The 15,853-nt window shown below is 54.2% G+C and overlaps 4 protein-coding genes across 4 annotated transcripts; all 4 read right to left on the minus strand.

The window, feature by feature from the left end:
- Nucleotides 1–1,557: 1,557 nt before the first annotated feature.
- Nucleotides 1,558–5,026, minus strand: J3D65DRAFT_581257 (vacuolar ATP synthase-like protein 98 kDa subunit). The gene is made up of 5 exons (XM_066797712.1): nt 4,495–5,026; nt 4,267–4,345; nt 3,976–4,211; nt 2,135–3,920; nt 1,558–2,084 (listed from the first exon to the last, which is right to left on the minus strand). Exons 1-5 carry the CDS (start codon nt 4,621–4,623, stop codon nt 1,747–1,749), a joined length of 2,568 nt encoding a protein of 855 aa, XP_066659465.1. The 5' UTR covers nt 4,624–5,026; the 3' UTR covers nt 1,558–1,746.
- Nucleotides 5,027–5,870: 844 nt separating this feature from the next.
- J3D65DRAFT_682250 (Sec63 Brl domain-containing protein) lies at nt 5,871–10,067 on the minus strand (the record flags this gene model as incomplete). The annotated part of the gene is made up of 7 exons (XM_066803757.1): nt 9,362–10,067; nt 9,135–9,316; nt 8,716–9,086; nt 8,340–8,666; nt 7,700–8,287; nt 7,557–7,659; nt 5,871–7,312 (listed from the first exon to the last, which is right to left on the minus strand). The coding sequence occupies exons 1-7, from the start codon at nt 10,033–10,035 to the stop codon at nt 5,871–5,873; spliced, it is 3,687 nt and encodes a 1,228-aa protein (XP_066659466.1). The 5' UTR covers nt 10,036–10,067.
- A 1,115-nt stretch (nt 10,068–11,182) lies between these two features.
- J3D65DRAFT_10104 (nucleotide-sugar transporter-domain-containing protein) lies at nt 11,183–13,372 on the minus strand. The gene is made up of 4 exons (XM_066793625.1): nt 13,145–13,372; nt 13,065–13,094; nt 12,006–13,013; nt 11,183–11,930 (listed from the first exon to the last, which is right to left on the minus strand). The coding sequence occupies exons 1-4, from the start codon at nt 13,214–13,216 to the stop codon at nt 11,679–11,681; spliced, it is 1,362 nt and encodes a 453-aa protein (XP_066659467.1). The 5' UTR covers nt 13,217–13,372; the 3' UTR covers nt 11,183–11,678.
- Nucleotides 13,373–13,817: 445 nt separating this feature from the next.
- J3D65DRAFT_10113 (uncharacterized protein) lies at nt 13,818–15,550 on the minus strand. The gene is made up of 3 exons (XM_066793626.1): nt 15,159–15,550; nt 14,467–15,102; nt 13,818–14,416 (listed from the first exon to the last, which is right to left on the minus strand). Exons 1-3 carry the CDS (start codon nt 15,408–15,410, stop codon nt 13,955–13,957), a joined length of 1,350 nt encoding a protein of 449 aa, XP_066659468.1. The 5' UTR covers nt 15,411–15,550; the 3' UTR covers nt 13,818–13,954.
- Between the last annotated feature and the right edge of the window lie 303 nt (nt 15,551–15,853).

Here is a 15,853-nt window from a genome sequence, read left to right on the forward strand (position 1 = left end):
GGCCGGCTGTCTGGCTGTCGCGCCAGACCAGCGACCATTTCCGTGGACCGTTCGATGTGACGCGTCCCAACAATCCTACTCCCTAAAAAAACACGCCAACCAAGTGATACATCTCAGCTCTTCGACTCAATAATCCTTGGGTTGCGAATCAAGCTCGGATGAAGTTTGTGGACTCCTTTGAGCCCATGGGCGGTTCCTCTTTGAGTGACGCTCGTGCGATGTTTTGATGCCGGCTGCGTACTGGGATGGCCGACCCATCCGGGAGCCTCCTATCTCTCCGGCTGGCGATTTGGCCAGAAGCGTTGGTATAGTCCCATCCCCGGGTTTCGCGTTGTTATGCATAAAGCGGATTTGCCGTGCTATAATATCGCATGGCTGGCGTGCCCTTGTCGCCATTGCTGGGAGTCACCGCCGAAGGAGGCCGGTGGACTTTCGTGTCGTAAAAAGGTGTCGCAGGTTTCGTGAAATAACGAGGTCGACTGATTTCCGTGGTGACGTTGCCGGAGACGCGTGGCGTCTTGCGTGCGTGGTCGATGACCTCTCAACAAAGGAGGCCGGGGTCTGTGTGGGTTGTGACAGTTTTGTCCGAAATCTGCTCTGCCAACAGTTGCGAGGTGGGAAGCCGCGCCTTCAGGTAGATGGACGTCGCGCGCCTGGGAAAACTTGGTGGCCGTGGTCGGATAGACCACGCCAGGGGTCTGTGTGATGTGGTGGATAACCACACTAGGCGGACGGATGACGGGCCTAGCATAAGGGTGGAGCTGGCCGGACGGGCTCAGCTGATGGTCATTGTGCTTGGAAAAGCAACATGCGCTGCTTGGAAAAGCAAACGCTCAGGTAGGCCTGCTCGCTGGTGCGAGACAGATAAAAAGGTTCCGGTTCGCCCGCGTATGCGACGGGGTCCCCGAATCCGACGACTTGAGTGTCATGGACGTGGTGTACTTGGGTCCGGTACGTGATCCGGCTCTGGTTTCAGTTTTTAACGTGGCTGAGCCACGGACCTTCCCTGGGAGAAGAAGAGAAGAAGAAGGGTGTGGGGGGGGGACATCGACTTTTTATACCCGTGTTTGCTCGCTTAGCGCTCCTGTTCGAGCCACCATCATTTTCTAGACAACATGCTCTTTACCAAGGTCCGTCCGAGGCCGGAAAGGAACAAGACTGATCCTGAACGACGCGTATCGTGCCAGGGCCAAGCGCGGCGCTACAGTATCGTGTAAACCTCAACAAAATTGTCAAAGTCACTCAAAGGCTTTGTGCGCTGTGGGGCCGTACCCTTGTTGTTCGCAGTTGCGCGCATAGGATTGGCTGCAGTGCAAACAGCTCTCCGGTCCACAAACTCAACCGTGCCTTTTGCATGCATGGTTCAAAGACTTGATGGGACTTCCCGGCTATCATGACGCGCTGGGACAATCTGGATGGACTGATACATGAACCTGAGAGAGGGGTCACTCAGTCCTCGCCAAGCGGAAGAGAAGGCTGGAGCGACGGCATGTTGCTGTCAGTAGAAGCATCTCACTAATTATCATCACGTCGCAAATATCGGCTGAAGAATCTTAAGACCAACTTTGTACATACAAGGCAACTTCGCTCCGCTATACTACACAAAAAGGAGCAGAAAGAAGGAGGCGGCGCAGCGACGTGAAGAACTCGCCGCTTTCCATCAAGCAGACGAAGCGGTCGAGACTATCCACATGCCTTGCCGCCAACCCTCATTCCCTGCCCAAAACACACAACGACACCCAACGCCTACTCAACAGGCTCGTCCTCAAGCAACCTGCTGAACGAAAACGGCTCAAACGGCACGCCGTCGCCAACAAAGTGCTTGCTCATGGCCTCGACCCAGTGCAGACGCAGCGAGTGCAGCATGGCCGACGTACCTTCCATGATGCAAAGGACAAAAACGGTGAGGACGAACCACAGGTAAAAGAGGCAAACGGTGGCGATGATGCCGATGGCGCCAGTTTGGTTAAACGCAATGGCAATGGTCATCTGCCACAAGACGATGCTGAGACGCTGGTGAGCAAGCGACAGCGCCCACAGACGCAGGTACGATGCCGTGTGCGACACGCAGTTGAGACAGAATTCTGCCAGTGTTAGTCAAGGCTAAACTGAAAAGGACAGGGTTTCATCTTACCGATGGTGTGAATGACTTGGTGGATCATGACTTCGGAGAATTCAAACTCCTCGTGCTCGTGGTCACCGCCGACGTCCTGTGCAATGAGAGCGACACCCTCTTCATCGTCTGCAAAGCTCTCACGACCACCATTCAGTTGCTGGTGCTCCTCGTCATCGTCCAAAGCGCTGACGCGACTGTGCTCGCCAAGCCCACGGTAGCCCTGGGCGCGCGCCTTGTTGTGCTCCCAGCGGAGGTAGAAAGGCTTCAAAAAGAGCATGATGGGCACCATGCAGACTGCGAGTAGGACCAAAATGACTTGCAGAGCGCCTTGGCCACTGTAGAGTGGGTCCTCGATCGTGCCAGGCGACAGGAACATGTAGATGAGCATGTTGAGCAGACCAGGAGGGTTCTTGCCGACAGCGTACCAGTCGACAGACCACTTGTAGACGATGGCAAAGACGAGGTATCCAAAGATGGACTGGAAAAAGACCATGCCAGGGATGAAGTTGCCCCAAATGTCAATCGGGGACTTGAAGTGGCGCGCGTTGATGTACGACAAGCAGAGCGAGTACGTCATGTGAGCCCACCCGAGCAAGATCGAGAGCTTCATCTTGTAGCTGTTGGAGAACAAAAGGTCGTTCTCTGTGTCGTGCCATCTCCAGTCCAATCCGAAGGGGTAAGTGTAGCCCTCGACGCGAGTTGCTTCGACACTGTCGCCCTCCTTGAAGTTTTCCGGCCACTCCCACATGGACTTGAAGAAGGGCAGCTCCTTGGAGAAAGCGTCGCAGTAGATGATTCCGGTGTACATGGAAAAGATACCCATCATGAGCATGATGTAACGACCGTAGAAAGCCATGGAGAACAATTCATCTTGCTTGCTGCGCAAGAGCGGCTTCTCAAAGTAGATCATGGCAACAGCGGCAAGAGTCATGATCGCACCGTGGCCAAAGTCACCGAACATGACGGCGAACAAGAACGGGAACGTGACGAGGGTGGGGAGACCAGGATTGACCTCCTTGTACTTGGCAGTACCATAGGCGTCGATGATGGTCTGGAAAGCAAGCGTGAACTTGTTCGTCTTGACGTACGTCGGCGGCGTTTTGGTCGTCTTGATCTGGTTGACAATGGTCGGCACAGACAAGCCAGCACGGTCGTTGACGTCTTGCAAGGTCGACTTGATCAGTGGAAGCGAGTTAGTCGGAGCCCAGGCTTCCGCGATCAAAGTCTTCCGCTGCTGGTCATACGAAAACCTGTTCAAGGTTTCGTAGACAGCCTTCTCCTTCTTGATAATGACCATCCAGGCGGCGAGACTACGGCCAATGGCCGTCAGCTCAGCATCCAGAGTCTGCTTAGTGTTGCGGAGGACGGCGCTAAGATCGCTCAGCCTGCTGTTGACCTCATGGATCTGGTCACGGCGGAGGTCGCTGTTGTCATCCACGCTGTAGAGGTCGGCACCGAGAGACTCGGAGATCTTGCGAATCTTGGCAATGATCTCCTTGCCGTGGGCAAAGATGACGAAGACGTTCTTGTTGACGCCCTCGTTGGTCTCCGGGTTGATGATTTGCTCCGGAATTTCGGCTTGGTTCATGTACAAGTTGCCGCGCAGGGTCCGCCACAGGATGCGCTCAAAGGCGGCGATGCGCTCACGGGGAATGACACCAGCCACGAAGCCAATGTTCATGACGGAAAAGGATCGCTCGCCGACATCGCCGTTCTGGCCACGCTGTTCGACATCCTGGAGGAGCGGAGCATCATCACCATCCTCGTCGACAGAGTGGCGGATTTCGTCGGTTTGGCCGCGAGCCTGCATGCATGTCAGTCACTTAGCGGGCAAACGCCATGGAGAAGCCTGTTCGTACCCTGTCGAAGAAGCCACCAGCCTCACGGAGCACCCATCTCCATTCCGTGAGTTCCACCTCGCGCTTCTTAAGCGTCTCATAGCTGTCGTTCAAACTGGCAATACGGCTCTCTAGGCTCTGGCAGCGATCGGACAGTTCGTCAATCTCGACGGCAGATGGCGCAGCCAGGGTGTTGGAGAATTCATAGACCGAGCGCATTGGGATGCCGGCCTTGTCCATTTGTGAATGGAAGTAACCTGTCACCCATGACATTAGCTCGTGAGATCTCCAGAAAGTAGACCCGCCACTTACGAAGCTGGCGCTCCACATTGTCAAGCCTGCGGATCTCCTGCGTAAACGTGCGCTGGAAAGCTGTCGTCTCTGCGTTCAACTGTTTGCCATGCGTTAGCACCGGTCGACTTATCAATTTTCAATCCAAGCACCACGGCCGACAAGCTCTTCCCGCGTTCCAACCTCCACCCGATTTGTTCTCCCATTCAGCGATCCGGGTCTGTGACAAGCACCCAGAGAAACACTCACATCGCGAAAGTCCATGACACCCAATTCACCCAGCGCACTGACAACCTCGCGCCCAATCTCATTCGAAATGTATAGCTGCGTCAACGACATGTCCGCCGAGCGGAACAGCGTATCCTTGGGGGGCGCCATGGTGGCGGCGGCAACGACGGCAAGGTCTCAATCGGCAGATGTGCCTCAATGCGTGTCGATGGCAGAGGCCAAGGCTGTCGTGAAGAAGGACGGCGGTGGGGTGGTAGGAATGTGCGGAAGATGGACGTCCCAAGTCGAGGTCCAAGTCGGGCGGTTGGGCGGTTCAGGCGGCCCGCCGGTCCAGGTACGGGGGAGGAGGTAGATGGGGTGTCGGTGATCTCAGCGTCGACGACTCGAAGCGATGTCCCGGATGTCGAAGGCGGGGGGACGACAAGGTCTGATGGAGGACTGACGATGGCAGCTTGGCTGGCGGTGAAGTTGGCAGGTGGAAGCTGTCCGTCCAGGTCTGGCGTGCAATGGCTGTATTGCGGTCCGTGCCCTAGAACCGATGATGCGGCCGCTGGATGGGAGAGATTGGCATCACGTGACTGCTGCTTCAGGCTGGACAAATGCGAATCTTGATAAATTTGAGTGTCGACTCAGGCCCTAGACTTTAATCGAACGACATGCGAAGAGCTCTTGAGCAGCTATGGCGTCGAGCTCGACTGTCCTACAAACTTCATGTCAAAAATCACAAACCTCTAACCCAAAAGACACACAGACTAGCACCGTGCATGCATGGTAGTACTCCGTGGCCCCTGACAAAATCCATCACTCCCACTTTTGCCCTGACGTTCAACTCTTACTGCAAGGCCTAGGTCAAGGCCGACGCGACTGTCCAGTAAAAGCAGGGCGAGACGTTGGGACCAGGGACCATGGCATCATGTAAGGAGGTACTCCCCAGTTTCTCGAGCGACCATCCATTCAGATCTTCCCTGCAAGCTAACTTTCGCTCCATCGCTGGTCTTCAACGTCAGTCAATCATCCCTTCCCAGAAAATATATAACCCAGAAGATAAAAATGATCCGAAAACTCAGGACGACATCACTGCATGGCGTGCGCCGCCAGCATCTGGAAATTTGATGCGCTGCCATCCATCCGTCCATCCGTACATGTCAGCAAATTAGAGGAGCTTGAAGGCTTGAAATACGAAAGAGAGAAAAACAGAGCGAAAAAGAACAAGACAAAAGCCTCCTGTCCATCGCGCTGGAAATGCATGCTCTATCCCAGGCAGCCGTCGGACTCATGTTGCAACCGTCGTTGTCGTCGAAGGATATTAGCAAAATCAGCCAATGTGACCATAAATACCACTCCTAAGTCGTCATGAAGCAGGCTCAGCAAAAAAAATTCCGGTTGAAAGAGTTGGTTCAGACAAGATCGACGTACGCGCCAAATTGCTCGACGAGCCATGGATCCAGTTCGTCGTCCTCGGCAGCAACAATGACGGTGCCATTGGCGGCAACCCTCGGTGCGGGTGGTGCTGCTTCTTCTACCACGGGAGTAGTCTTCTCTGTGGTGGGTGCTCCGTCATCGCGCAGGCTCGAGTCTCTCAACGGCTTCCTCCTCACTGTCGACTTGGTAGATTGCGACGCCGCAGTCTGCGGTCTGCTGTTTTCCTTGTCGTCTGGAAATTGGGTGTCTTGGACTTCATTCTTCTCACTCGGACTGCTGGTGCCGTTAAAGAAGAGCGACTTCTCCCGACTCGATGTTGGTTTGACTGACGTTGAGCTGACTGTTCTCTTGTGCACCTCCACGCCAGTCTGCGGCTCGTCCCGCGACTGACTGTCGGCGACTTGGGGCTGTCGAGAAACTGCGGGATCGTCGTAGTTTCCAGCCCACTCAAGACCCGCCATGACATGACCAAGGAGATCGTTGTTCTCCTGGAAAAAGGTGTCATCCTCGTCATGGTAGTTGGCCATGTCTGGATTCTGACTCGGCAAGTCCGCGGTCTCCCTGGCGTCAGATTCAGTCGTCACGTTTTTTTCGCGTGTTTCCGCTACCTCGTTTGGCAGCTGCAGGAAGGATAGCTGAGGCAAGCTGTCTTTGTCGTAGGTGGTTTTAGTTTTCTTAAGCGTCAGACGCTGTGAAACAGGAGAGGTCTCGCTCAGCCGCCGCTTTCCTAGGGGCCCGGGCTGCCGAGAAGTCGGGCACTCCTGACGTGCATGGGCCGCTGCTCGGCTCGGCGCGCCTGTTAGGTCCATCCGCTCAATCCCGTTTGACATCTCGCCGCTTCTTTTCATTCCAAGAGGTAATTGCGTCAATCTAGACTGTGTCTTTGTCGATTTGTTGTTGCTGGCTCCATTCCTCGAGTTGTTCTTCTGCTCCGATGCAAGGAACTCATTGTTGCTATTGTTACCGTTGCTGATTGCCTTTGGTTGCTTTGGCATTTTGTCCAGTCCTTCGCGACAACACATGTGTTTGCACGCGTTTTTGTCCTTGCACTTGTGGTTGCAGGCCCACTTGCCGTTTTCTAATTTTGTCGCTCGCCACTCGTGTTGCAAGGCCGGGGCTTGCTTTTTGCGGAGATTCGTGTCGGCACGCTTTCCCTTCTTTGTCGTCGGAACGCTCGAGGGCATGTTGTCCGCATAGTCCTCAATGTCCGACCAATCCTCACGCTTAGGCTTTCCAACTGCCTCCTCCAGGTCCGCATCGTCAAGGCCGCCATCATCAAACTCGTCACGGTTGGTGTCTGGATGACTCGGAGCCGGTTTCAAGCTCGCGGCTCGTCTCTTGCTGATGTTCATCTTCAGACGGGACTGGAGATGGGGCGGCAGCTCCGGTTGAATTGTCGCATACTTCATGGTACCGGCTGGCAGAATGTCAGTCAAGCTCCAACGGCATTCATCTGGACTACTGACCGATATCGTCACACATGACATAGCAGTTTATCGACTGATTCAAGCTCGTGAGATCTGCAGAGAACAGCAATTGCTGGCCACTACCAAGCTTTTGTGCACTTGAAGTCGTTAGCAAAGTTCAAAAGAAGTGAAAAAGGACCAACCTGATTCTGCGAAAGTGCACCATTTTACCGTCACACGTCTCTGCCAGCACACAAATGTACACTGGTTTCTTATTCCACTCTGTGGGTGGCTTCTCATTCATGACGCCGACATCAGCTTTCATATTCACTGTCACCACTTGGTCATCTCTGAGTTTCTGTTCAAAGTCAGCAATGTCAAGCGGAAAAGATGACCACCGGACTCACCATGTCGCGCATTTGCCGCAGACCGACTCGAAGTTTTGGAAATTTCGAAACAGTCTCCAGCAACTTGGTTCCAGCAGGTGGATTCTTGCCCAGAGTCATTTCCAGGCGATGAGGCTCGTTGTGGTCAAGCTCATCTATAGACTTGATGCCGGCGTTGACGAGTTTGCGCACGGCAACGGGGCCAATTGACGGGATTTGCCTCATTGTCAACGGCATATCGTCCCATGCTCTGGAGGTGAGGCTTCGGCAAAACGCAAGAGCATTTCTTGCCGTTTTCGCATCTTCCCGGTACAGAGCGCAATCAATAATACACCGGACAAGACGACGAGCATGCTGGAATACAACATGTTTGTCTAGCCCATACTGATTTTTTTGCACTCCAAATTCCTCGTTCAGCGGGAATTCGCCTCCACCCAACTCAGTCTGGATAATCAACGATACCTTGTGCTCAGGTAGTGCTAGATTGACTGGTATGGGAAACTTGGTCGTGCTCGAAGCATTGAGAGATTTGTAGAGTGGCTTGTCACCCTGTCGGAATCGGACATCCTTGAACTCTTCAGCCTGGGAGAGTGCAGCAAGCTGCATAGGAAAGTCAGCGGATCGCATCGGTTTGAGCAGAGAAGAAGCTCACAATCTCGGAAGCCTTGGCCTCACGGCTCTCCACCAACCCAAGGAATCTTTTCATGGTTTCGAATCGAACGCAATATCTTGCCATGATGTCCCCAAATTCTGTGACCTTCAGCTGTTCGTCGCCTTCCAAGAAGTCGTAATCTCTGAGCTGACTGATTCCGCGGCTGCAGATCTCGTCCAGGAATTCGTCAAGGTCCGGAGTTGGCTTGACTCCTTCAAGACTGTATCTTCGTGGGTTTTGCGGAAGCCGAACCGAGAGAAAGGTTCCAGACAACCACTTTCGAGCCGAGTAAACGTCGTTGATGGTGTCCAGGCTGATTTCCGCATTCTATGTTGGCGTCAGCAAAAGACTCGGGTGGGAAAGACACCGGACCTACCAGATGCTCAATCAAATTCAGGTGCAGTGTGCTTTCCAGCACCTCTTGTCCCGACATCATTTGCTCGTACTTTCTGACCTTTTCAGTTCTGGTCATGATGACTGCAACAGCACTGTCATCGAACTGCGGGCGACCAGCCCTTCCGAGCATTTGCATGATTTCGAGGTCAGAATATTCCTTCGGTCCTGAATTTGTGTAGCCGACGGTGTTCTTGATGATTACAAGGTGACAGGGCAGGTTGACGCCAACAGCAAGCGTTGACGTTGAGCAGATGACATTCAGATCTCCATTGAGGTAAGCCTTTTCCACTCCCTGCCTGTCGCTCAAGTCCAAACCAGCGTGATGATAGGCAACCCCAGAAGATGCGCAATCTGGACTCATGAGTCAGCAAGAGTATCAAGAGATACAGTATGACTTACCCCGGAGCTGATGGTCTGCAAGAGGTGGTAGCTTCCTCGGTGGATCCCAGTAACGGTTTCGAGGGTTGCTCTCGGCCCACCATTTCGCAAGTGCTTTCGCAGATTGCTCGCAGGACTTTTTCGTGAAGCAAAACACCATGATCGGTTTCTTGTGCGAATATTTGGCAACAACTTGGGGGAGTCTTGACTGTCAGTATTTTCTCCGAAGATTTGATGACTTTGCTCACTTGCTGTTCAAGACGCTGTCAAAGCTGTAATCATTGTAGGCGTTTGAATAACCAACAACATGCTTTTGAAGCGGCACTGGTCGGAACCCCTCTCCAAAGCGCTCTTTTACCGCTGGTTGATTTTGATTCTGTGGATTGCGCCCGAGCCAAGTCGCAATGTCTGCAAAATTGGGCACTGTTGCAGACACAGCAACGAAGCGAACATCCGAGCCAACCGATTTCATACGGGAGACAACGACCTCTAGCGTTGCGCCGCGATCCTCCTTCAGTATGTGGACCTCGTCGATGAGAAAGAGTTTTACCAACTGCATGAGCTTTGCATGGTCCTTCCATTTGCGGGTCATGCTATCCCATTTCTCGGGAGTAGTGACGATGATGTCTGCTGTTTGCACCTCACGAGTGTTGTCCTGGGTAGTATCCCCAGTAAGCTCCTCCACTTTGAGGCCAAGAGGCTCCAACTTTTTCTTCCAATCTCGTTGCCTCTCAGAACAGAGGGCCTTTGTTGGAGCTTGGTAAACTCCCTTGAACGAACCATTGGGGAAACTCATCATCAGCCGCAGAATTGCGAGTTCAAAAATCACTGTCTTGCCGCTGCCAGTGGGAGCACTGATCACGAAATTGTCACTCGTCTTGTAAATTGCCTCGAAACTTTTTGATTGAATGGCATTGAACATCGGAAATGGAAATATTGTACGGAAACGGTCGGGAAGCTCCTGGGTGGAGATGAGCTGGATGCCCTGGACGATTGGAGTAGAGCTTGTCGCAGACGCCCTTGGTCTTGATGATGTGGCAGCTTGCCTAGCATCGTGGCCATGACGGACAAGATGACCATCATCCTTTGGTTTCCATTGGTCTGAAGGTGAAGGCTGAACTTGCCTCCGTTGACTGGCGCGGAAAGCCGGGCTCGATGGAATGTCCGAAGAGCATGTTTTGAGCTCTGGGGAGCGCTGATAGGTAAACTGAGCTGAAAAGAAAGGCCATTAGCAACTATCGACCGGCTGGGAGGGCTCGCTCACAAAAGCCAACGCTTTGGGATGGTTCCGGTGCTGGCTCTTGAAATTCTTGGATATCCAGCCGTGGTTCTCTCTCATGCATCGCGAGTGAACCCCTCGCAGGTGGTAGTGAGAGTCTTGCCCTTCCCTCTTGCGCCATGTGACTGCGATCACTTTGCACTGCGCTCAGAAGCGCTCGGTCTGTGCAAATTAGTCTTGAACTCGTAATGAATCACGCTTGCCAGCCCACGTACCAAAGTCGTCGTAAATGACACCTTCCCGTCCCGAATATCCTGCATCGTCACCGAATCCCGAGGGATTGGAGTGAGAATGGTGCGCGTCGGCATAGCCGTAGTCGTCAGTGTAAGCCGGCTGCGTGGGCTGGGCGTGGTGTCGCTGTTCAAAGGGAACTTGAGACTGCATGTTGTCGAGCACGGCGAAGACGTCCGCCTCATCGTCAATCTCCATGGTCGTTCACTTTGCTTGCCGCATGGAGTATTGGGCGACAGGAACGTAAAACGGAGAGGGTGGCGGGCACAGATGAAGAAGTGATGCTCGCGCGGCGATAGTCGGTGGAAAAGGGCGCGGATGTGAAGAAGAAGAAGAAGAGATTTCGATGAGGTGGGATGGGTGTGCTGAAATTCTCATGTGCGAGCTGAGTGAGAGGTGGGGTTGTGGGTAGAGTCAACAGTTGATCTGGAGAAAAGAGGAAGGAGGACACCCAGGCAGTGACTTCCCAATTTGAGCGTGTCGGTCGAGCGCACCCAGCAGCAGCCACACCTCCGCCACATCACAAAGATCGCAGGCATTGAGCACCAAACGATCATGCGTGAGAGATGACTTAATCGTCAAGGCATTCAATTCCTAGGTCGTCTACTTTGCCAGGGTGGAAAGTCCGTCGCACCCCATCATGCAGACCCACGCCGTTGGTCCCGTCCAATCCGAACTAAACTCCCATCAGTGTTCTAACAGTCCCTTCCAACTGCTCTCAGTCTTACCAAACCGTAAGCCCCGCCACAGTCTGAAGACCTCGAGTTTGTACAATGGTATGCTGCTACGAATCAAAACGCCAACCAGTGCGTGCTTTCGACAAAGCCACACCGACCCACGACCACAACTTTCAACAAAAGATGCCTCCGCAGCTTGCCTCGGATTCTGGAGCGTGAATTGGCTCCTCCGTAGGGTCAAGAGCCACGTCCATTCTGCCCAAACCCAATCGTTGCACGAGCAATGACTAATTGTCGCAGGTGCTTTCATTTTGAGTTGCCTCATCCATTTAAATCTCACCGGCCGTCGTGGACCGTGTCTGTGCATGTACACCATTTTCAATCGTCCCTCTTCCAAGCCTGGCGCTCCATGGTTGGGGTTGTTGGTCTGCTCGTGCTGAGGCCCATGTCGCTTCGGCTAGGGGTTTTGAGATGTTGCTTGGATTGCTGAGCCGAGCCGTTGTCGCGGTCAACAATTGTCTTCTCGTACTCTGCTATCGCAATTGGCGGAGGCGGGCCAGCACGGCCATGACCGTCGTTTGCGCTGTATAACCAGGTGCTGAAGAGCACAATCGATGTACCGATGACGTACTAGATGCAGGCGAAACTTTGTCAGAAGCCAAGGTGCCGAGGCCGTTGTGCTGGCGAGACAGGGTGCAAACTTACATGCTTGGTGATACTGAAATTGAAAAACCACACGCTCGCAAGGCAAGACATGATGATGCTGAAGCTGGTTGCAAAATTCTTGGCAATGTTGTCGGCGTAGGAAACGACCAATGCCACGACGACGCCACCGATTGCCTGCATGCCAATGGCCAGCCACACAACCCAAGAGTAGCCAATGAAGAAGCCAAACTTGGCAATGTCTTCGCCGTCATTAAACATGACGCCAAGGAACAAGGCTGGGAAAAGAGAGTAGAAGGAGAGTTGCACGTTCCGTATCCACAGGCTCGCATGCGTGTGGCTCTCCTTGAGGATCTTTTCAAAGTAGACGCCGGCCAGGCCAGACAGCACGCAGGCAGCAACGACGGCGAGTAGTCCCAGAGACGCATTGAGCTGCGGGTTGAGCCGCGCCACATCCTCGTCGATCCCTTCGTATGTTGCGCTCCTCTTTGTCAAACCATGCGCTGTACGGCGCATCAACTGTTTCGCGGTGTCGGATCCGAGATCGCGCAGCTCCTCGATGCTGCGAGGCCAAAACAGGCGATTGCTCTCCTCGCGCAGGCTTTCCATGCTTGGTGCAGTGCGACCAGATGGCATCTGTACCACTGCAACGCCGACCATGAGGAGAACCAAACTGAGCCATTTGCGCAAGCACAAGCTCCGCCCGAGCAGCATGACGCTGAAGATGGCCGTCGTCAAAATCTTAAGTTGATAGGTGACTTGGAATGTAGCGGCGTCCAGATTGCTCACGGCAACGTATTGTAGTGTGTTTTGCAGGGTGTAAAGGAGCGCTGGCACGGCCATTTTCCAGCTGTCGCCTGCAAAGACGGCCGATGTCAAGGCGCTGAAGAGAGTCGTGGCGGGCGAGGTGGCTGGCAGCTGCGAAGATATTTCGTATAGTGCCATTGTGAGAGAAATGCATAGTTTGAGGACCTCGTTGAGGAAGACGGCGGTGCTGGTAAAGTATCGGCGTGGGCCAACGAGAGGCATGATGCGCGAATAGTGCATGATCTGGAATTTGTTAAATGATATGGGCAACAGAGCTCGAGTGGAATTACGCACAAGAATGAGGGCCGAGTTTTGAAAGGTCAACTGCAGTTGCTGTCAGCGTTGTCGTCGGGCACTGGCGACGGGAGACGGACGGTGATGAGAGATATTGTGCGCAGCTGTACGCCTCCCCAAGAAGCTCCGCGGCGATCAGCCATGACGCCCATGATGCCTCTTCCCCGGCGGGACGGCTATGTGAAGGATGGGCGCAATTGTGGAAGAGGAGGAGGGGGAGAGCAGCGAGCGGTCGGGCGGAAGGCGAGGACGGTTTGTTGTTAAAGTGTGGAGGGAGTGGGAACAGACGCGCGGAAGGGAAGCTCGGACACAGGGACACGGACTTGGTGTTGCAAGCGGAGACAACCAAGAATCGAGGATCCGCCGTCTCTTGTCGCTTACAACACTTTTTGGTTCCTTTCCTTTTTTCTTTCGCAGCCAGTGTTTCGACGAGCTTACACGCCAACCTTTAAAAGTTGTGTCGCCTAGGAGCGGGCGACTGACTGACGGCCGCGGCCCGCACCAGCACCAGCACCAGCACCAGCACCACACGTCCGAGCCCGAGCGGGACCTGCGGTGGGCTGAGCTTTCCCCGGATTTTCAGCTGATGATGGAGACGACAAACACCTCTGGACATGTGCACATCGATCAGATCCTCCGTGCCTGAACATCACTTGCCGCTTATCCACCCCACGCCGGTCTGCAGCTAACACCTTCCCCGCCGTCAGTCTTGTGTTAGGTCCCAGTTCGGTTGCTGTGCTGCATCACCTATGACGTCCCGTCCACTTTTGGCCAAGGAACCCGCGTTGCCGAGCGCAGATCGAGGCACCATCATGGCAAGGCCGCCAAGAAGCAACAACAAGAATCGCTTTACACATTACTACTATATGCTGATTGATGCAAGATCTCGCTCACAAGCACAACGTTGGGCCTCCGCTTCCCTCCTTCTCCGCAATGCCCTTGATCCTCTTGCCACCGTCTGCAGTCTCCTCAATCAGGATTTGTCTCCCTTCCTTCTCGGCCTTTGCGACCTCTTCTTCCCACGATGGATAGTCCGTGTAACAAACCTCGTTGTCTGGGAACGGTCCGTAGAACCTGGCGCGGTCGTATGCTCTGAGAGGAAGCCCCTTTTCCAGGCGCTCCACCAGATCCGGATTGCTCGTAAAGAAGCGGCCGTAGACGAGGGCGTCGTAGCGTCCAGACTCAATCACGCCCCAGCTGTTTGTGTCGTTCCAGCCACCGGCTGAGAAAAACGGCGTTGGCTTGGGGCCAGCGTTGAAGGTTTCGCGAAAGACTGAGAGGTCAATGTCTGCAACACCCCATTCCTGGAGCATCTTTTCCTTTTCGGCTGACGCGAAAATTTGCTCGAATCTCTGTTGTCGAATCAGACACTGTTTAAGAAGCGCATTCAGCGGAGACATACCGGCTCGATGAAGCTGACGTATGACAGGGCGGGGTGGTTCTTCTTCAATTCTCTGCAGAGGTGTCCCCAAGTTTCGAGGCGCTCAATTCCGCGAGCCTGGTTGAAGGCACCAAAGGGCGACAATCTTATGGCGAGGTTCTCTTCACCAATCGCCTTGGCGAGCTCATCCATGAGCTCTAGGACGAACCTGCACCTCTTTTCGGGCGAACCACCGTAGTCGTCCGTCCGCTGGTTGACGTTGGACAGAAGGAACTGTTCGACAAGGTAGCCATTGCCTCCGTGGACCTCGACGCCGTCGAAACCGGCTTTGAGGGCGTTCTTTGCAGCCTGGGCAAAGTCTGCGATGGTTCTCTTGATGTGGTCCACGGTCAACTCGATCGGCGGATGATCGACAAACTTGACTTGCTTGTCGGTTCCCGGGGGTGGGTACGGATAGCACTCCTCCGGGTCATCCCAAACGACAGCCGACGGAGCGACAGGCTTCAAACCGCTGATGGGCTCGACGGTGGTCCGGCCTGCGTGCCACAGTTGAGCGTAGATGTGGCCGCCTGCGCCATGCACAGCCTGGGTGACCTTTTTCCATCCCTCGACCTGCTCAGGAAGCCAGAGGCCAGCAACTCCAGGCATACCATTGCTCTGTTCGGAAAGATGGTCAACATACGTCGTCAAAAAACGCGGCAGGTAATTCGTACCTCCATGCTAGGGGGGATACCCTCGCTGATCAAGAGTCCACCATCCGTTGTTCTTTGGCGGTAATGCTCTGCCATCAAGTCACCCGGATACCAGATGCGGTTGGGGCTGTCAGCATTCAGAGGAACGCCCCTGTTGCGCGTCAAAGGGGCCATGACGACGCGGTGCTTCAACTGGATCTTTCCGTTGGCGACATCGAGGGGCGTGAAAAGTGCCGACGCGGCACCGCGGGGAGGGTTTGCTATGGAACCCATGATGATCTCTGGATTGAATGGCAACAGGGCGAAGTTGTTGTTTTGTCTGTCGTGGAGACTGCGAGATAGGTTATCATGGCCATGGCAAGTTGCCACTAGCAGAGCCGAAAGTGGAGTACGCCTTGATCGGCTCGCTTATAGAAGAGCATAGAGGGTGTAGATACCGGGTGCCCGATCTCCACAAGGCAGTAATTGTTGCGTAAGGGGCACAGGGCGTGCGCAGCCCCCAATTGAGTATATAGGGCCAGTAGAAGGGAACGGCCGTCGCTGGGAGCTTCGATCAGGGATGTTCCATATTGGCCGGCCCGCAGACACAGGCACAACTTTGCATTCGCACCAGCCGTAAGCAGCGCATCAAAACTGCCGGCAACCTAATTGGTACCGACTGAACCAGAGTGGCGGGCCAGGACCAGGTCTGCGGAGAACGACAGGCGGATTGCACT

This window comes from Phyllosticta citribraziliensis (genome assembly GCF_038025025.1).
Source record: "Phyllosticta citribraziliensis strain CPC 17464 chromosome Unknown J3D65scaffold_1, whole genome shotgun sequence".
Lineage (NCBI taxonomy): Eukaryota > Fungi > Ascomycota > Dothideomycetes > Botryosphaeriales > Phyllostictaceae > Phyllosticta > Phyllosticta citribraziliensis.